The sequence below is a fragment of the Rhinichthys klamathensis genome, unplaced genomic scaffold (genome assembly GCF_029890125.1).
Source record: "Rhinichthys klamathensis goyatoka isolate OS25496 unplaced genomic scaffold, OSU_Roscu_1.1 h1tg001057l_1, whole genome shotgun sequence".
NCBI classification, from domain to species: domain Eukaryota; kingdom Metazoa; phylum Chordata; class Actinopteri; order Cypriniformes; family Leuciscidae; genus Rhinichthys; species Rhinichthys klamathensis.
Genome location: NW_026607324.1, coordinates 498 through 22,500, shown reverse-complemented (window position 1 = coordinate 22,500; position 22,003 = coordinate 498). Strand labels below are relative to the sequence as shown.

General features: G+C 42.3%; 2 protein-coding genes across 2 annotated transcripts in view; both read left to right on the top strand.

The window, feature by feature from the left end:
- Positions 1-4,030, top strand: part of eri2 (ERI1 exoribonuclease family member 2) — a 7,280-nt gene extending 3,250 nt beyond the window's left edge. Inside the window, 6 exon segments of the mRNA XM_056244714.1 lie at positions 293-310; positions 312-447; positions 578-678; positions 939-1,020; positions 2,583-2,671; positions 2,795-4,030. Coding sequence (XP_056100689.1) covers positions 293-310; positions 312-447; positions 578-678; positions 939-1,020; positions 2,583-2,671; positions 2,795-4,015 — 1,647 coding nt within the window. The 3' untranslated portion in view covers positions 4,016-4,030.
- A 2,081-nt stretch (positions 4,031-6,111) lies between these two features.
- thumpd1 (THUMP domain containing 1) lies at positions 6,112-21,575 on the top strand. Its single transcript, XM_056244713.1, has 4 exons — positions 6,112-6,439; positions 20,323-20,488; positions 20,867-21,115; positions 21,310-21,575. The coding sequence occupies exons 1-4, from the start codon at positions 6,248-6,250 to the stop codon at positions 21,573-21,575; spliced, it is 873 nt and encodes a 290-aa protein (XP_056100688.1). The 5' UTR covers positions 6,112-6,247.
- Positions 21,576-22,003: the final 428 nt, after the last annotated feature.

Sequence of the window (22,003 nt, the reverse complement as noted above, 5' to 3'; positions counted from 1 at the left end):
CGGGCATCACACAGGTGTGTGTGTGTGTGTGTGTGTGTGTGTGTGAGAGAGACCGGTGCTATCAGGCTTCTGCTCGCAGCTCACGGGCATCACACAGGTGTGTGTGTGTGTGTGTGTGTGTGTGTGTGTGAGAGACCGGTGCTATCAGGCTTCTGCTCGCAGCTCACGGGGCATCACACAGGTGTGTGTGTGAGAGAGAGAGAGTGTCTGAGCGTGAGAGAGTGTGTGTCTGAGCATGTGATTGGCTGACAGGATCAGTGCTGTGTGTGTCTGACGTGTGATTGGCTAACAGGATCAGGTGGACTCCGCCCCCCCCGCTCCACATCTGCCTGTCCAGGTTCGTGCGCTGGCTGCAGGGCCTCCAGCAGGAGAGGGGCGTGGCCTACGAGACGGACAGCTCTGGCCCCGCCCCCTCAGGACACGCCTGCGCTTTCGTCACATGGTCAGGTGAGAATCACTCGCTCATGGCTCGTGTGTGTTGATGTAGAAGGTTCACGTGTAACGTGTGTGTGTGTGTTGTTGATGTAGAAGGTTCACGTGTGTGTGTGTGTGTGTGTGTGTGTGTGTGTTGATGTAGACTGGGATCTGGGTGTTTGTTTGCTGTACGAGTGCAAGCGGAAGCAGCTGAGAGTTCCTGAAGCTCTGAAGAGCTGGATCGACCTGCGTGCCACATACAGGGTAACACACACACGCACACTTACACACACACGCACACTTACACACACACGCACACTTACACACACACACGCACACTTACACAAACACACACACACACTTATACACATACACACAAACACACACTTATACAGTCTCTCACACACACATACACACACACTCACAGCTCTCTGGCACAGGCTAGAAATCATTGGTCTTCTCCACTGTTTATTGTATGAGATTATTGAACAGCGCAGTAAAGTGTGTGTGTGTGTGTGTGTCAGCTGTTCTATAACAGGAAGCCCAAGGGTCTGAGAGGAGCTCTGCTGGACCTCGGCATCCAGTTCACCGGCCGAGAGCACTCAGGTACACACACACACACACACACACACACACACACACCTTCCTCAAGGCTGGATTTGCCCGGGCTCTAACTATACCCAGGAGAGTCGTCTCAAAGCATCAGGACGAGTCGTTCTTCCTCTCTAGGAGAGCTAGGCTTCAGCGATCCGCTTTCTGGCTCTCCAGTCGAGTCTCCGAGCTCCTCCTCATCTCCATCCGCAGATCTGATGAGTGACGAGTTAGTCTGCACGGCCATGAAGAGATCATACAGCAGTGAAAGAAGTTTAAAACCGGTCCTGTCTCGCACAGGGAGCCGATGTAGAGACCAAGGACGGGGGGGTGCGCTCGTGTTTTTAATATTGGCTAATACCCCTGCAACAGTAATCAACTCTTGATGATATACGAGTCTCTGATACGTCAGACATGATCTCATCTAAGCCAAATTTCTCAGATGAAAAATAAACTTGGCTTTAGCACATGATGTATCTGTGCATTCAAACTCAGGGAGCTATCGATGCTGAAACTGAACTGTGCTGTTCCTCTGGTCTTCAGCCAGATCTAAAGCGTCAGGAGCCAGCCATGATGTGAGATCAGGCAGGACAGGAGAGGCTCCAGGCGACTCCGCTTGTTAACGGTTATATATCTGCATAGCACTGAAATCCGATGTCATACTTATAGAAAATGTCTCCCAATGGCGAACATATAAAGCGAAAGAGCGTTGGGGCCAGGATAGAGCCTTGTGGCACACCACATATAAGTGAAGTCCACCTCGAGGTGTACGAGCCACAGCCATGCTTCTAGCGGCCAGGCAGGACTCAAACCAGCCTTCCCCTTCCGCTGAGGGCTAGGGTTAGGGCTATACCTGGCCCGGTTGGGTCTCAAACCAGCCTTCCCCTTCCGCTGAGGGCTAGGGTTAGGGCTATACCTGGCCCGGTTGGGTCTCAAACCAGCCTTCCCCTTCCCCTGAGGGCTAGGGTTAGGGCTATACCTGGCCCGGTTGGGTCTCAAACCAGCCTTCCCCTTCCCCTGAGGGCTAGGGTTAGGGCTATACCTGGCCCGGTTGGGTCTCAAACCAGCCCTTCCCCTTCCGCTGAGGGCTAGGGTTAGGGCTATACCTGGCCCGGTTGGGTCTCAAACCAGCCCTTCCCCTGAGGGCTAGGGTTAGGGCTATACCTGGCCCGGTTGGGTTCCCCGCCGCCGCTGATTATGAGTTCACATGATTAAAAACTGCAGTCTGTGTCACACGGCCTACAGAGTCTCCGCTCGTTTGTGGGATAATTCCTCGAAGATCCTCAATCGTAGTTTTAAATGTTCTTGCGTATCAATGGGGTCGGATCTAGATTTAATATAGGAGGGTTTATAACTGTATTTATAATATTAAATAATAACCTAGGATTGTTAGCGTTTTTTTTCTATTAGCTCAACGAAATACTTTGATTTGGCTCATTTTACAGTCCTCTGAAATTTTTTTAGAGCTTCCTTACAGATATTTGATCATAATCAAGATTATAATCACTCATTAAATATACATTGATGCAGCAGTGGATTCCAGAATCATCACACACACACACACACTCTGTGCGCAGGTCTGGTGGACGCGAGGAACACGGCTCTGCTGGCGTGGAGGATGGTGTGTGACGGCTGTTTCATGACCCTCACCAGGACTCTGCAGCGGGTGAGTGACTCCGCCCCCTGCATGACATCACAGCCAATCAGGAGCCAGCGCTGAGGGTTATTATAGCAGCATCTCTCTCTCTCTCTCTCTCTCTCTCTCTCTCTCTCTCTCTCTCTCTCTCAGGCACTGGTGAAGCCCAGACCTCAGCGGGGGAACATCTGTGCAACGCCGAGTGTGTGTGACAAGCCGCAGACGAGTGTGTGGCGCTCTGCTCTGAGTGTGTGTGACGAGCCGCAGACGAGTGTGTGTCGCGCCGCTCAGAGTGTGTGTGACGAGCCGCAGACGAGTGTGTGTCGCTTCGCTCCAAGTGTGTGTCTCGCCGCTCAGAGTGTGTGTGACGAGCCGCAGACGAGTGTGTGTCGCTTCGCTCCAAGTGTGTGTCTCGCCGCTCAGAGTGTGTGTGACGAGCCGCAGACGAGTGTGTGTCGCGCCGCTCAGAGTGTGTGTGACGAGCCGCAGACGAGTGTGTGTCGAGCGCTGGTGTCGCTGGTCACCGTCCTCTCCAGCACAAACACACCGCTGGGAAACCTCCAGAAGACTAGCAACACCGCGCTGGCCGGGCTCTCCGACACGACCTACGACCCCGAGACCCCAGACGCCTGCTGGAGCGACGGAGTCCTGCTGACCGAGGAGGGGGAGGAGCCTGTTGCTCTGGGGGAGGAGCCTGACGAGAACAGACCCAACGAAACCACATCAGACCGGCTCAAACCCACCGTCTCCTGTGTCTCCACCAGTCTCTTTAAAACACCCAGACCGGTCCCTCACACACTCACACACACAAACTCACACACACACACAGACCCGTACGGGCCGCTCTCTCGCTTCTTAGGCCACGCCCCCTTCAGCATTCACAGAGACACACCCACCAGCACTCACAGAGCCCCGCCCCCCAGCATCCACAAAGCCCCGCCCTCCAGCGCTCTCAGAGCCCCGCCCCCCAGTGTTCGCAGAGACACGCCCCTCGGCATTCACAAAGCCCCGCCCCCCAGCGTTCACAAAGCCCCGCCCTCCAGCGCTCACAGAGCCCCGCCCCCCAGTGTTCGCAGAGACACGCCCCTCGGCATTCACAAAGCCCCGCCCCCCAGTGCTCACAGAGCCCCACCCCCCCTCAGGCCCCGCCCCCCTGGCCCCACTGCTGCCAGTGTCTCTGGGAAGCGCACGGCTCCTCTGTGTGTGTGTGGCCGCAGGGCCCGGCGCCTGACGGTGGGGAACGGGGGCCCGAACCACGGGCGTGTGTTCTTCTGCTGCCCCGTCACACGCCACCGCTGCGGCTTCTTCCAGTGGGAGTCTGGGCCAATCACGGCCAGAACACTACACGCCTGCAGATCCACTGCACTCAGATGAGCACAGTCACGCCTGTCATCAGTGTAAAGGGGTAGCTCACACACAAGTGAAGATATCCCATGATTTACTCTCCCTGAAGCCATCCTAGGTGTGTATGACACTCTTCTGTCAGACGAACACTATCTGAGTTATATTAAACATGTGCTGGCTCTTCCAAGCTTTATAACGGCAGTCAATGGCCCTTTCTGTTATGAAGTCCATAAAAGTGCATCTATTCATCATAAAAGTGCATCTATCCATCATAAAAGTGCATCTGTCCATCATAAAAGTGCATCTGTCCATCATAAAAGTGCATCTATCCATGATAAAAGTGCATCTGTCCATCATAAAAGTGCATCTATTCATCATAAAAGTGCATCTATCCATCATAAAAGTGCATCTGTCCATCATAAAAGTGCATCTATCCATCATAAAAGTGCATCTATCCATCATAAAAGTGCATCTGTCCATCATAAAAGTGCATCTATCCATCATAAAAGTGCATCTGTCCATCATAAAAGTGCATCTGTCCATCATAAAAGTGCATCTATCCATGATAAAAGTGCATCTGTCCATCATAAAAGTGCATCTATTCATCATAAAAGTGCATCTATCCATGATAAAAGTGCATCTGTCCATCATAAAAGTGCATCTGTCCATCATAAAAGTGCATCTATCCATGATAAAAGTGCATCTGTCCATCATAAAAGTGCATCTATCCATCATAAAAGTGCATCTGTCCATCATAAAAGTGCATCTATCCATCATAAAAGTGCATCTGTCCATCATAAAAGTGCATCTATTCATCATAAAAGTGCATCTATCCATCATAAAAGTGCATCTGTCCATCATAAAAGTGCATCTGTCCATCATAAAAGTGCATCTGTCCATCATAAAAGTGCATATATTCAACATAAAAGTGCATCTCTGAGCATCATAAAAGTGAATAAAAGTGTTATAATGGATGGATGCACTTTTATTGACTTTATAACAGAAAGGGCCATTCACTGTCATTATAAAGCTGGGAAGAGCCAGGACATGTTTAATATAACTCTGATAGTGTTCGTCTGAGAGAAGAGTGTCATACACACCTAGGATGAGTTCAGGGAGAGTAAATCATGGGCTAATTTTCATTTATGAACAACCCTTGAAGAAAGCTGTGAATAAAACCTTTTGTAAAGAGTTGATGCATATTTTAGAAACATTGATGTGTTGTAGAAACGTCTCCAGTGTGTGTGTGTGTAGTGTGTGTATGTGTATATAGTGATGATGTATTCCAGTTCAGACTCTCTCTATGAATGAAATTCACTCCACAGAAATATTGTTTTTAATATTCAATGGTTTTGTAAATAAGCAGTTATTTTAAAGGTGACTTGTACATTGTGTTAACACTTTACATGAAGTCTATATATAATGCATTAAAAATGATTATTAATCATGCCTTGTAATGCACCTGCGTTATATGATAAAACTGCACACAGTCACCACAGTTATAATACATTTAAATCTTATCTATTCATTGTTACAACTTTAGAAAGAATAATGGGTGACACTTTACAATAAGGTTCACTACATTAGTTAACATAAACTAATAATGAACTGCACGTACACAGCATACTGTATTAATCTTAGTTAATATTAATTTCAACATTTACTAATACATTATTGAAATCATAGGTTGTATTTGTTAACATTAGTTAATGCACTAACATGAACAATGATCAGCTGTATTTTTACTAACAATCACAAAGATCAATAAAGGCTGTAACAAATGTATTTTGAGTTTAATACATTAATTATTGTTAACTAATGAACCTTATTGTTAAGTCGTACCGAAAAATGCATTAAAACACATGATAAACAACATATTTTATATATAACAGGAATCTGCACATATTACAGTATAACTTTTGATTACAAATTGCGTAATGCATTGCAACATACATATTACAAATGCATTGTTAATACATAAAAGCTTCAAGTGTTGACCAAAACTTTTTATTTATGCAAATGTCATTATCTTTTTATGAAACAGTTCGTGTGATGCATATTTATGGAACTTCTGATTTGAAACTGCGTCAAAACGCGTTTCGTAATCAAATGTCCCATTCGTTGCCCTGTATGACGCGTGCCGTGGAACGCTTGAAGCGCGACTGACACAAACACACACGCGTGTGCCCGGAGCGCGTTTACACCCTCAGAGTTTCTTCAACACTTTTTAATCTCAAGGAGATTTGTTTGATAAAGCTAGTTATGTCTGACACGCACAAGAGGACCAGGAAGCGCTTCGGCGGACACGCGCACAAGAGACACAAGGGTTCCCGCGAGCTGGAGATGGGAGCGCAGGGGGTGCTCGTCACCTGCAACATGAACGAGCGCAAGTGCACGAGCGAAGCCTACAGCCTCCTCAACGAGTACGCGGACGCGCTCTACGGCCCTGAGCAGGTGAGCAGCATGACGTCAGAGATGTGTTACTATAGAGATGTGTTACTGTAGTATAGTGCACTATAGAGATGTGTTACTGTAGTATAGTGCACTATCGAGATGTGTTACTGTAGTCTAGTGCACTATAGAGATCTTACTGTAGTTTAGTGCACTGTTGAGATTTGTTACTGTAGTCTAATGCACTATAGAGATCTTACTGTAGTTTAGTGCACTATAGAGAGGTGTTACTGTAGTATAGTGCACTATTGAGATGTGTTACTGTAGTCTAGTGCACTATAGAGATCTTACTGTAGTATAGTGCACTATTGAGATGTGTTACTGTAGTATAGTGCACTATAGAGATGTGTTACTGTAGTATAGTGCACTATAGAGAGGTGTTACTGTAGTATAGTGCACTATAGAGAGGTGTTACTGTAGTATAGTGCACTATTGACATGTGTTACTGTAGTCTAGTGCACTATAGAGATCTTACTGTAGTATAGTGCACTATTGAGATGTGTTACTGTAGTATAGTGCACTATAGAGAGGTGTTACTGTAGTATAGTGCACTATTGAGATGTGTTACTGTAGTCTAGTGCACTATAGAGATCTTACTGTAGTATAGTGCACTATTGAGATGTGTTACTGTAGTATAGTGCACTATAGAGATGTGTTACTGTAGTATAGTGCACTATAGAGATATGTTACTGTAGTATAGTGCACTATAGAGATGTGTTACTGTAGTATAGTGCACTATAGAGATGTGTTACTGTAGTATAGTCCACTATAGAGATGTGTTACTGTAGTCTAGTGCACTATAGAGATCTTACTGTAGTTTAGTGCACTATAGAGATGTGTTACTGTAGTCTAGTGCACTATAGAGATCTTACTGTAGTTTAGTGCTCTGTTGAGATGTGTTACTGTAGTCTAGTGCACTATAGAGATCTTACTGTAGTTTAGTGCACTATAGAGAGGTGTTACTGTAGTATAGTGCACTATTGAGATGTTACTGTAGCATAGTCCACTATAGAGATGTGTTACTGTAGTCTAGTGCACTATAGAGATCTTACTGTAGTTTAGTGCACTGTTGAGATGTGTTACTGTAGTCTAGTGCACTATAGAGATCTTACTGTAGTTTAGTGCACTATAGAGAGGAGTTACTGTAGTATAGTGCACTATAGAGATGTGTTACTGTAGTATAGTGCACTATAGAGATCTTACTGTAGTCTAGTGCACTATAGAGATGTGTTACTGTAGTATAGTCCACTATAGAGATGTGTTACTGTAGTCTAGTGCACTATAGAGATCTTACTGTAGTTTAGTGCACTATAGAGATGTGTTACTGTAGTCTAGTGCACTATAGAGATCTTAGTGTAGTTTAGTGCACTGTTGAGATGTGTTACTGTAGTCTAGTGCACTATAGAGATCTTACTGTAGTTTAGTGCACTATAGAGAGGTGTTACTGTAGTATAGTGCACTATTGAGATGTTACTGTAGTATAGTCCACTATAGAGATGTGTTACTGTAGTTTAGTGCACTATAGAGAGGTGTTACTGTAGTATAGTGCACTATTGAGATGTTACTGTAGTATAGTCCACTATAGAGATGTGTTACTGTAGTCTAGTGCACTATAGAGATCTTACTGTAGTTTAGTGCACTGTTGAGATGTGTTACTGTAGTCTAGTGCACTATAGAGATTTTACTGTAGTTTAGTGCACTATAGAGAGGTGTTACTGTAGTATAGTGCACTATTGAGATGTGTTACTGTAGTCTAGTGCACTATAGAGATCTTACTGTAGTTTAGTGCACTATAGAGATGTGTTAATAGTGTACTATAGAGATGTGTTACTGTAGTATAGTGCACTATAGAGATGTGTAACTGTGGTATAGTGCACTATAGAGATGTGTTACTGTAGTATAGTCCACTATAGAGATGTGTTACTGTAGTATAGTGCACTATAGAGATGTGTAACTGTAGTGTGTTACTGTAGTATAGTGCACTATAGAGATGTTACTGTAGTGCACTATAGAGATGTGTTAATAGTGCGCTATAGAGATGTGTTACTGTAGTATAGTGCACTATAGAGATGTTACTGTAGTGCACTATAGAGATGTGTTAATAGTGCGCTATAGAGATGTGTTACTGTAGTATAGTCCACTATAGAGATGTGTTACTGTAGTATAGTGCACTATAGAGATGTGTTACTGTAGTATAGTCCACTATAGAGATGTGTTACTGTAGTATAGTGCACTATAGAGATCTTACTGTAGTTTAGTGCACTGTTGAGATGTGTTACTGTAGTCTAGTGCACTATAGAGATGTGTAACTGTAGTATAGTGCACTATAGAGATGTGTTAATAGTGCACTATAGAGATGTGTTACAGTAGTGCACTATAGAGATGTGTTACAGTAGTGCACTATAGAGATGTGTTACAGTAGTGCACTATAAAGATGTGTTACAGTAGTGCACTATAGAGATGTTACAGTAGTGCGCTATAGAGATGTGTTACAGTAGTGCACTATAGAGATGTTACAGTAGTGCACTATAGAGATGTGTTACAGTAGTGCACTATAGAGATGTGTTACAGTAGTGCACTATAGAGATGTTACAGTAGTGCGCTATAGAGATGTTACAGTAGTGCACTATAGAGATGTGTTACAGTAGTGCACTATAGAGATGTTACAGTAGTGCACTATAGAGATGTGTTACAGTAGTGCACTATAGAGATGTGTTACAGTAGTGCGCTATAGAGATGTTACAGTAGTGTGTTATAGAGATGTTACAGTAGTGCACTATAGAGATGTTACAGTAGTGCGCTATAGAGATGTTACAGTAGTGCGCTATAGAGATGTTACAGTAGTGTGTTATAGAGATGTGTTACAGTAGTGCGCTATAGAGATGTGTTACAGTAGTGTGTTATAGAGATGTTACAGTAGTGCACTATAGAGATGTTACAGTAGTGCGTTATAGAGATGTTACAGTAGTGCGCTATAGAGATGTTACAGTAGTGCACTATAGAGATGTTACAGTAGTGCACTATAGAGATGTTACAGTAGTGCGCTATAGAGATGTGTTACAGTAGTGCGCTATAGAGATGTGTTACTGTAGTGCGCTATAGAGATGTGTTACAGTAGTGTGTTATAGAGATGTTACAGTTGTGCGCTATAGAGATGTGTTACTGTAGTGCGCTATAGAGATGTGTTACAGTAGTGTGTTATAGAGATGTGTTACAGTAGTGCACTATAGAGATGTTACAGTAGTGCGTTATAGAGATGTTACAGTAGTGCACTATAGAGATGTTACAGTAGTGCGCTATAGAGATGTTACAGTAGTGCACTATAGAGATGTTACAGTAGTGCACTATAGAGATGTTACAGTAGTGCGCTATAGAGATGTTACAGTAGTGCACTATAGAGATGTTACAGTAGTGCGCTATAGAGATGTTACAGTAGTGCGCTATAGAGATGTTACAGTAGTGTGTTATAGAGATGTGTTACAGTAGTGCGCTATAGAGATGTGTTACAGTAGTGTGTTATAGAGATGTTACAGTAGTGCACTATAGAGATGTTACAGTAGTGCGTTATAGAGATGTTACAGTAGTGCGCTATAGAGATGTTACAGTAGTGCACTATAGAGATGTTACAGTAGTGCACTATAGAGATGTTACAGTAGTGCGCTATAGAGATGTGTTACAGTAGTGCGCTATAGAGATGTGTTACTGTAGTGCGCTATAGAGATGTGTTACAGTAGTGTGTTATAGAGATGTTACAGTTGTGCGCTATAGAGATGTGTTACTGTAGTGCGCTATAGAGATGTGTTACAGTAGTGTGTTATAGAGATGTGTTACAGTAGTGCACTATAGAGATGTTACAGTAGTGCGTTATAGAGATGTTACAGTAGTGCACTATAGAGATGTTACAGTAGTGCGCTATAGAGATGTTACAGTAGTGCACTATAGAGATGTTACAGTAGTGCACTATAGAGATGTTACAGTAGTGCGCTATAGAGATGTTACAGTAGTGCACTATAGAGATGTTACAGTAGTGCACTATAGAGATGTTACAGTAGTGCGTTATAGAGATGTTACAGTAGTGCGCTATAGAGATGTTACAGTAGTGCGCTATAGAGATGTTACAGTAGTGCGCTATAGAGATGTTACAGTAGTGTGTTATAGAGATGTTACAGTAGTGCGCTATAGAGATGTGTTACAGTAGTGTGTTATAGAGATGTGTTACAGTAGTGCGCTATAGAGATGTGTTACAGTAGTGTGTTATAGAGATGTGTTACAGTAGTGCGCTATAGAGATGTGTTACAGTAGTGCGCTATAGAGATGTGTTACAGTAGTGCGCTATAGAGATGTTACAGTAGTGCGCTATAGAGATGTTACAGTAGTGCGCTATAGAGATGTTACAGTAGTGTGTTATAGAGATGTGTTACAGTAGTGCGCTATAGAGATGTTACAGTAGTGCACTATAGAGATGTGTTACAGTAGTGTGTTATAGAGATGTTACAGTAGTGCACTATAGAGATGTTACAGTAGTGCGCTATAGAGATGTTACAGTAGTGCGCTATAGAGATGTTACAGTAGTGCGCTATAGAGATGTGTTACAGTAGTGTGTTATAGAGATGTTACAGTAGTGCACTATAGAGATGTTACAGTAGTGCACTATAGAGATGTGTTACAGTAGTGCGCTATAGAGATGTTACAGTAGTGCACTATAGAGATGTTACAGTAGTGCGCTATAGAGATGTTACAGTAGTGCACTATAGAGATGTTACAGTAGTGCACTATAGAGATGTTACAGTAGTGCGCTATAGAGATGTTACAGTAGTGCGCTATAGAGATGTTACAGTAGTGCGCTATAGAGATGTTACAGTAGTGCACTATAGAGATGTGTTACAGTAGTGCACTATAGAGATGTTACAGTAGTGCACTATAGAGATGTTACAGTAGTGCACTATAGAGATGTGTTACAGTAGTGTGTTATAGAGATGTGTTACAGTAGTGCACTATAGAGATGTTACAGTAGTGCGTTATAGAGATGTTACAGTAGTGCACTATAGAGATGTTACAGTAGTGCGCTATAGAGATGTTACAGTAGTGCACTATAGAGATGTTACAGTAGTGCACTATAGAGATGTTACAGTAGTGCGCTATAGAGATGTTACAGTAGTGCACTATAGAGATGTTACAGTAGTGCACTATAGAGATGTTACAGTAGTGCGTTATAGAGATGTTACAGTAGTGCGCTATAGAGATGTTACAGTAGTGCGCTATAGAGATGTTACAGTAGTGCGCTATAGAGATGTTACAGTAGTGTGTTATAGAGATGTTACAGTAGTGCGCTATAGAGATGTGTTACAGTAGTGTGTTATAGAGATGTGTTACAGTAGTGCGCTATAGAGATGTTACAGTAGTGTGTTATAGAGATGTGTTACAGTAGTGCGCTATAGAGATGTGTTACAGTAGTGCGCTATAGAGATGTTACAGTAGTGCGCTATAGAGATGTTACAGTAGTGCGCTATAGAGATGTTACAGTAGTGTGTTATAGAGATGTTACAGTAGTGCGCTATAGAGATGTTACAGTAGTGCACTATAGAGATGTGTTACAGTAGTGTGTTATAGAGATGTTACAGTAGTGCACTATAGAGATGTTACAGTAGTGCGCTATAGAGATGTTACAGTAGTGCGCTATAGAGATGTTACAGTAGTGCGCTATAGAGATGTGTTACAGTAGTGTGTTATAGAGATGTTACAGTAGTGCACTATAGAGATGTTACAGTAGTGCGCTATAGAGATGTTACAGTAGTGCGCTATAGAGATGTTACAGTAGTGCACTATAGAGATGTGTTACAGTAGTGCACTATAGAGATGTTACAGTAGTGCACTATAGAGATGTGTTACAGTAGTGCGCTATAGAGATGTTACAGTAGTGCACTATAGAGATGTTACAGTAGTGCGCTATAGAGATGTTACAGTAGTGCACTATAGAGATGTTACAGTAGTGCACTATAGAGATGTGTTACAGTAGTGCACTATAGAGATGTTACAGTAGTGCACTATAGAGATGTTACAGTAGTGCACTATAGAGATGTGTTACAGTAGTGTGTTATAGAGATGTTACAGTAGTGTGTTATAGAGATGTTACAGTAGTGCACTATAGAGATGTTACAGTAGTGCACTATAGAGATGTTACAGTAGTGCGCTATAGAGATGTTACAGTAGTGCGCTATAGAGATGTTACAGTAGTGCGCTATAGAGATGTTACAGTAGTGCACTATAGAGATGTTACAGTAGTGCGCTATAGAGATGTTACAGTAGTGCACTATAGAGATGTTACAGTAGTGCACTATAGAGATGTTACAGTAGTGCACTATAGAGATGTTACAGTAGTGCGCTATAGAGATGTTACAGTAGTGCACTATAGAGATGTGTTACAGTAGTGCGCTATAGAGATGTTACAGTAGTGCACTATAGAGATGTGTTACAGTAGTGCACTATAGAGATGTTACAGTAGTGCACTATAGAGATGTTACAGTAGTTCGCTATAGAGATGTTACAGTAGTGCACTATAGAGATGTGTTACAGTAGTGCGCTATAGAGATGTTACAGTAGTGCGCTATAGAGATGTTACAGTAGTGCACTATAGAGATGTTACAGTAGTGTGTTATAGAGATGTGTTACAGTAGTGTGTTATAGAGATGTTACAGTAGTGTGTTATAGAGATGTTACAGTAGTGCGCTATAGAGATGTTACAGTAGTGCGCTATAGAGATGTTACAGTAGTGCGCTATAGAGATGTTACAGTAGTGCGCTATAGAGATGTGTTACAGTAGTGTGATATAGAGATGTGTTACAGTAGTGCGCTATAGAGATGTTACAGTAGTGCACTATAGAGATGTGTTACAGTAATGCGCTATAGAGATGTGTTACAGTAGTGCACTATAGAGATGTGTTACAGTAGTGCACTATAGAGATGTTACAGTAGTGCACTATAGAGATGTTACAGTAGTGTGTTATAGAGATGTTACAGTAGTGCACTATAGAGATGTTACAGTAGTGCGCTATAGAGATGTTACAGTAGTGCACTATAGAGATGTGTTACAGTAGTGCGCTATAGAGATGTTACAGTAGTGCACTATAGAGATGTTACAGTAGTGTGTTATAGAGATGTTACAGTAGTGTGTTATAGAGATGTTACAGTAGTGCACTATAGAGATGTTACAGTAGTGCGCTATAGAGATGTTACAGTAGTGCACTATAGAGATGTTACAGTAGTGTGTTATAGAGATGTTACAGTAGTGCACTATAGAGATGTTACAGTAGTGCGCTATAGAGATGTTACAGTAGTGCACTATAGAGATGATACAGTAGTGTGTTATAGAGATGTGTTACTGTAGTGCAGTATAGAGATGTGTTACAGTAGTGTGTTATAGAGATGTGTTACAGTAGTGCACTATAGAGATGTGTTACAGTAGTGTGTTATAGAGATGTGTTACAGTAGTGCGCTATAGAGATGTGTTACAGTAGTGCGCTATAGAGATGTGTTACAGTAGTGCGCTATAGAGATGTTACAGTAGTGCACTATAGAGATGTTACAGTAGTGCACTATAGAGATGTTACAGTAGTGCACTATAGAGATGTTACAGTAGTGTGTTATAGAGATGTGTTACAGTAGTGCGCTATAGAGATGTGTTACAGTAGTGTGTTATAGAGATGTGTTACAGTAGTGCGCTATAGAGATGTGTTACAGTAGTGTGTTATAGATGTGTTACAGTAGTGCACTATAGAGATGTGTTACAGTAGTGCGCTATAGAGATGTTACAGTAGTGCACTATAGAGATGTTACAGTAGTGTGTTATAGAGATGTGTTACAGTAGTGCACTATAGAGATGTGTTACAGTAGTGCACTATAGAGATGTGTTACAGTAGTGCGCTATAGAGATGTTACAGTAGTGCGCTATAGAGATGTTACAGTAGTGCACTATAGAGATGTTACAGTAGTGCACTATAGAGATGTTACAGTAGTGTGTTATAGAGATGTGTTACAGTAGTGCGCTATAGAGATGTGTTACAGTAGTGTGTTATAGAGATGTGTTACAGTAGTGCGCTATAGAGATGTGTTACAGTAGTGTGTTATAGATGTGTTACAGTAGTGCACTATAGAGATGTGTTACAGTAGTGCGCTATAGAGATGTTACAGTAGTGCACTATAGAGATGTTACAGTAGTGTGTTATAGAGATGTGTTACAGTAGTGCACTATAGAGATGTGTTACAGTAGTGCACTATAGAGATGTGTTACAGTAGTGCACTATAGAGATGTGTTACAGTAGTGCACTATAGAGATGTGTTACAGTAGTGCACTATAGAGATGTTACAGTAGTGCACTATAGAGATGTTACAGTAGTGTGTTATAGATGTGTTACAGTAGTGCACTATAGAGATGTGTTACAGTAGTGCACTATAGAGATGTGTTACAGTAGTGCACTATAGAGATGTGTTACAGTAGTGCACTATAGAGATGTTACAGTAGTGCACTATAGAGATGTGTTACAGTAGTGCACTATAGAGATGTTACAGTAGTGTGTTATAGAGATGTGTTACAGTAGTGCGCTATAGAGATGTGTTACAGTAGTGCGCTATAGAGATGTTACAGTAGTGTGTTATAGAGATGTGTTACAGTAGTGCGCTATAGAGATGTGTTACAGTAGTGCGCTATAGAGATGTGTTACAGTAGTGCGCTATAGAGATGTTACAGTAGTGTGTTATAGAGATGTGTTACAGTAGTGCGCTATAGAGATGTTACAGTAGTGCGCTATAGAGATGTTACAGTAGTGCGCTATAGAGATGTTACAGTAGTGCACTATAGAGATGTTACAGTAGTGCACTATAGAGATGTTACAGTAGTGCGTTATAGAGATGTTACAGTAGTGCGCTATAGAGATGTTACAGTAGTGCGCTATAGAGATGTTACAGTAGTGCGCTATAGAGATGTTACAGTAGTGTGTTATAGAGATGTTACAGTAGTGCGCTATAGAGATGTGTTACAGTAGTGTGTTATAGAGATGTGTTACAGTAGTGCTTTATAGAGATGTGTTACAGTAGTGTGTTATAGAGATGTGTTACAGTAGTGCGCTATAGAGATGTGTTACAGTAGTGCGCTATAGAGATGTTACAGTAGTGCGCTATAGAGATGTTACAGTAGTGCGCTATAGAGATGTTACAGTAGTGCGCTATAGAGATGTTACAGTAGTGTGTTATAGAGATGTGTTACAGTAGTGCGCTATAGAGATGTTACAGTAGTGCACTATAGAGATGTGTTACAGTAGTGTGTTATAGAGATGTTACAGTAGTGCACTATAGAGATGTTACAGTAGTGCGCTATAGAGATGTTACAGTAGTGCGCTATAGAGATGTTACAGTAGTGCGCTATAGAGATGTGTTACAGTAGTGTGTTATAGAGATGTTACAGTAGTGCACTATAGAGATGTTACAGTAGTGCGCTATAGAGATGTTACAGTAGTGCGCTATAGAGATGTTACAGTAGTGCACTATAGAGATGTGTTACAGTAGTGCACTATAGAGATGTTACAGTAGTGCGCTATAGAGATGTGTTACAGTAGTGCGCTATAGAGATGTTACAGTAGTGCACTATAGAGATGTTACAGTAGTGCGCTATAGAGATGTTACAGTAGTGCACTATAGAGATGTTACAGTAGTGCACTATAGAGATGTTACAGTAGTGCACTATAGAGATGTTACAGTAGTGCGCTATAGAGATGTTACAGTAGTGCGCTATAGAGATGTTACAGTAGTGCGCTATAGAGATGTGTTACAGTAGTGCACTATAGAGATGTTACAGTAGTGCACTATAGAGATGTTACAGTAGTGCACTATAGAGATGTGTTACAGTAGTGCACTATAGAGATGTTACAGTAGTGCACTATAGAGATGTTACAGTAGTGCACTATAGAGATGTGTTACAGTAGTGTGTTATAGAGATGTTACAGTAGTGTGTTATAGAGATGTTACAGTAGTGCACTATAGAGATGTTACAGTAGTGCACTATAGAGATGTTACAGTAGTGCGCTATAGAGATGTTACAGTAGTGCGCTATAGAGATGTTACAGTAGTGCGCTATAGAGATGTTACAGTAGTGCACTATAGAGATGTGTTACAGTAGTGCGCTATAGAGATGTTACAGTAGTGCACTATAGAGATGTTACAGTAGTGCACTATAGAGATGTTACAGTAGTGCACTATAGAGATGTTACAGTAGTGCGCTATAGAGATGTTACAGTAGTGCACTATAGAGATGTGTTACAGTAGTGCGCTATAGAGATGTTACAGTAGTGCACTATAGAGATGTGTTACTTTAGTGCACTATAGAGATGTTACAGTAGTGCACTATAGAGATGTTACAGTAGTTCGCTATAGAGATGTTACAGTAGTGCACTATAGAGATGTGTTACAGTAGTGCGCTATAGAGATGTTACAGTAGTGCGCTATAGAGATGTTACAGTAGTGCACTATAGAGATGTTACAGTAGTGTGTTATAGAGATGTTACAGTAGTGCGCTATAGAGATGTTACAGTAGTGCACTATAGAGATGTTACAGTAGTGCACTATAGAGATGTTACAGTAGTGCGCTATAGAGATGTTACAGTAGTGTGTTATAGAGATGTGTTACAGTAGTGCACTATAGAGATGTTACAGTAGTGCGCTATAGAGATGTTACAGTAGTGTGTTATAGAGATGTTACAGTAGTGCGCTATAGAGATGTTACAGTAGTGCGCTATAGAGATGTTACAGTAGTGCACTATAGAGATGTGTTACAGTAGTGCACTATAGAGATGTTACAGTAGTGCGCTATAGAGATGTTACAGTAGTGCGCTATAGAGATGTGTTACAGTAGTGTGTTATAGATGTGTTACAGTAGTGCACTATAGAGATGTTACAGTAGTGCGCTATAGAGATGTTACAGTAGTGCGCTATAGAGATGTTACAGTAGTGCGCTATAGAGATGTGTTACAGTAGTGTGTTATAGAGATGTGTTACAGTAGTGCGCTATAGAGATGTTACAGTAGTGCACTATAGAGATGTGTTACAGTAGTGCGCTATAGAGATGTGTTACAGTAGTGCACTATAGAGATGTGTTACAGTAGTGCACTATAGAGATGTTACAGTAGTGCACTATAGAGATGTTACGTAGTGTGTTATAGAGATGTTACAGTAGTGCACTATAGAGATGTTACAGTAGTGCGCTATAGAGATGTTACAGTAGTGCACTATAGAGATGTGTTACAGTAGTGCGCTATAGAGATGTTACAGTAGTGCACTATAGAGATGTTACAGTAGTGTGTTATAGAGATGTACAGTAGTGTGTTATAGAGATGTTACAGTAGTGCACTATAGAGATGTTACAGTAGTGCGCTATAGAGATGTTACAGTAGTGTGTTATAGAGATGTTACAGTAGTTGCACTATAGAGATGTTACAGTAGTGCGCTATAGAGATGTTACAGTAGTGCACTATAGAGATGTTACAGTAGTGTGTTATAGAGATGTGTTACTGTAGTGCAGTATAGAGATGTGTTACAGTAGTGTGTTATAGAGATGTGTTACAGTAGTGCACTATAGAGATGTGTTACAGTAGTGTGTTATAGAGATGTGTTACAGTAGTGCGCTATAGAGATGTGTTACAGTAGTGCGCTATAGAGATGTGTTACAGTAGTGCGCTATAGAGATGTTACAGTAGTGCACTATAGAGATGTTACAGTAGTGCACTATAGAGATGTTACAGTAGTGTGTTATAGAGATGTGTTACAGTAGTGCGCTATAGAGATGTGTTACAGTAGTGTGTTATAGAGATGTGTTACAGTAGTGCGCTATAGAGATGTGTTACAGTAGTGTGTTATAGATGTGTTACAGTAGTGCACTATAGAGATGTGTTACAGTAGTGCGCTATAGAGATGTTACAGTAGTGCACTATAGAGATGTTACAGTAGTGTGTTATAGAGATGTGTTACAGTAGTGCACTATAGAGATGTTACAGTAGTGCACTATAGAGATGTGTTACAGTAGTGCGCTATAGAGATTGTTACAGTAGTGCACTATAGAGATGTTACAGTAGTGCACTATAGAGATGTTACAGAGTAGTGTGTTATAGAGATGTGTTACAGTAGTGCGCTATAGAGATGTGTTACAGTAGTGTGTTATAGAGATGTGTTACAGTAGTGCGCTATAGAGATGTGTTACAGTAGTGTGTTATAGATGTGTTACAGTAGTTGCACTATAGAGATGTGTTACAGTAGTGCGCTATAGAGATGTTACAGTAGTGCACTATAGAGATGTTACAGTAGTGTGTTATAGATGTGTTACAGTAGTGCACTATAGAGATGTGTTACAGTAGTGCACTATAGAGATGTGTTACAGTAGTGCACTATAGAGATGTGTTACAGTAGTGCACTATAGAGATGTAGTTACAGTAGTGCACTATAGAGATTGTTACAGTAGTGCACTATAGAGGTTACAGTAGTGGTTATAGATGTGTTACAGTAGTGCACTATAGAGATGTGTTACAGTAGTGCACTATAGAGATGTGTTACAGTAGTGCACTATAGAGATGTGTTACAGTAGTGCACTATAGAGATGTTACAGTAGTGCACTATAGAGATGTGTTACAGTAGTGCACTATAGAGATGTGTTACAGTAGTGCACTATAGAGATGTTACAGTAGTGTGTTATAGATGTTACAGTAGTGCACTATAGAGATGTTACAGTAGTGCACTATAGAGATGTTACAGTAGTGTGTTATAGAGATGTGTTACAGTAGTGCACTATAGAGATGTGTTAATAGTGCACTATAGAGATGTGTTACAGTAGTGCACTATAGAGATGTGTTACAGTAGTGCGCTATAGAGATGTTACAGTAGTGTGTTATAGAGATGTGTTACAGTAGTGCGCTATAGAGATGTGTTACAGTAGTGCGCTATAGAGATGTTACAGTAGTGCGCTATAGAGATGTGTTACAGTAGTGCGCTATAGAGATGTGTTACAGTAGTGTGTTATAGAGATGTGTTACAGTAGTGCGCTATAGAGATGTGTTACAGTAGTGCGCTATAGAGATGTTACAGTAGTGCGCTATAGAGATGTTACAGTAGTGCACTATAGAGATGTTACAGTAGTGCGCTATAGAGATGTGTTACAGTAGTGCGCTATAGAGATGTTACAGTAGTGTGTTATAGAGATGTGTTACAGTAGTGCGCTATAGAGATGTGTTACAGTAGTGCGCTATAGAGATGTTACAGTAGTGTGTTATAGAGATGTTACAGTAGTGCACTATAGAGATGTGTTACAGTAGTGTGTTATAGAGATGTGTTACAGTAGTGCGCTATAGAGATGTTACAGTAGTGTGTTATAGAGATGTTACAGTAGTGCACTATAGAGATGTGTTACAGTAGTGTGTTATAGAGATGTTACAGTAGTGCGCTATAGAGATGTGTTACAGTAGTGTGCTATAGAGATGTGTTACAGTAGTGCGCTATAGAGATGTTACAGTAGTGCGCTATAGAGATGTGTTACAGTAGTGCGCTATAGAGATGTTACAGTAGTGCGCTATAGAGATGTGTTACAGTAGTGCACTATAGAGATGTTACAGTAGTGCACTATAGAGATGTGTTACAGTAGTGCACTATAGAGATGTTACAGTAGTGCGCTATAGAGATGTTACAGTAGTGCACTATAGAGATGTGTTACAGTAGTGCGCTATAGAGATGTTACAGTAGTGCGCTATAGAGATGTTACAGTAGTGCACTATAGAGATGTGTTACAGTAGTGCGCTATAGAGATGTTACAGTAGTGCGCTATAGAGATGTGTTACAGTAGTGTGTGTGTGTTGCAGCCCACAGACTGCCTCAGTGAGGATGAGGAGGGTGATGAAGACGCAGAGGCTGCGCTGAAGAAGGAAGTGTCTCAGATTCAGTCGTCGATGAAGAAGCGTCAGCAGAGGTTCAGTGCGGTCGACAGCGGAGCCAATAACGTCGTGTTCATTCGCACGCATGGAGTCGGTGAGAGAGTCAGATCAGAGAGTCACATGAGCTCCGCCTGAACAGGTGATAACACTCTCTCTCTCTCTCTCTCTCTCTCTCTCTCTCTCTCTCTCTCTCTCTCTCTCTCTCTCTCTCTCTCTCTCTCTCTCTCTCTCTCTCTCTCTCTCTCTCTCTCCCTCTCCCCCTCTCTCTCTCTCTCTCTCTCTCCCTCTCCCCCTCTCCCCCTCTCTCCCTCTCTCTCTCTCTCTCTCTCTCTCTCTCTCTCCCCCTCTCTCTCCCCCTCTCTCTCTCTCTCTCTCTCTCTCTCTCTCTCTCTCTCTCTCTCTCTCTCTCTCTCTCTCCCCCTCTCTCTCTCTCTCTCTCTCCCCCTCTCTCTCCCCCCCCCCCCCCCCCCAGACCCAGAGGAGCTGGTTCACCACATCCTGTCGGACCTGCACCAGACGAAGAAGAGGAAGTCTCGTGTGATCCTGCGCATGCTGCCGGTCAGCGGCACGTGTCGGGCGTTCCCAGAGGACATGGAGAAGTTCCTGAGCGAGTATCTGGAGCGCTGGTTCAAGGCGCCGCTGCGGGCCACGTACCAGATCTGCTTTAAAGCCCGCAACAGCAGCCACAGCAAGAGAGACGACGTCATCAAAGCCGTCGCTGGTACGTCACCATCATCATCATCATCATCATCACACTGAGTGACTGATTCAATGACTCACTCATAGACGCCTCACTTGTTTCAGTACAGAATGAATCAGCGCTTTTGAACGAATCTCTTGAATGAATGCTTTGGTTTAGGAGCACGGTAGCGTCTGCTTCTGTAAGATGAATGTTTCTTCACTGTTGGCTTTCAGGTTTGGTGGATAAGATGAACCCGCTGCACAAGGTGGACCTCAGCAACCCTGAGCTGAGCATCATCATCGAGATCATCAAGAGCGTGTGCTGCGTCAGCGTCGTCTCCGACTACATGCTCTTCCGCAAGTACAACCTGCAGGAGGTGGCGAAGGAGCCCGCCAATCAGAGCGCAGGCCCACAGGAAGCAGCCAATCAGACACCGGAGCAGGAGTGTGGAGAGCCGGCAGAGGGCGGCGACGGGGGCAAGGGGGCGGAGCCTGAGTGAATCAGCTGCGCACACGCGGCGTTTTAAAACCAGTGTTACAGCGTTAGCGTTTGTGTCCTGGCTCTTGTTTTGTTTTTTAAGCGTTTCAGCGCCGGCAGGATTTCACACTGGAATCTTTGATTTTACTGTATGGAGCTCTTGTGTTATTCTGGAAATACGAGGTGTGGAAATGAAATAAAGAACTGAAGTCACGTGTTTTACCAGTAATCATGTCTGTTTTTAATTTGAGCCGCTTTACATCTCAGGTGAGAGTGTCTGTGGAATATGAAGTAATGTGTAACATTATAATGGATAACATTACGTCACAACGTTTCATTATATAAAAGTAAATGGTATTTGAGAGAGCACTCTAAAACGTGACATTTTCTATGTATGGAAGCTTATTAACGCCAGGAAGGAAAATATCAAATAGGGAACTGACTCTATCT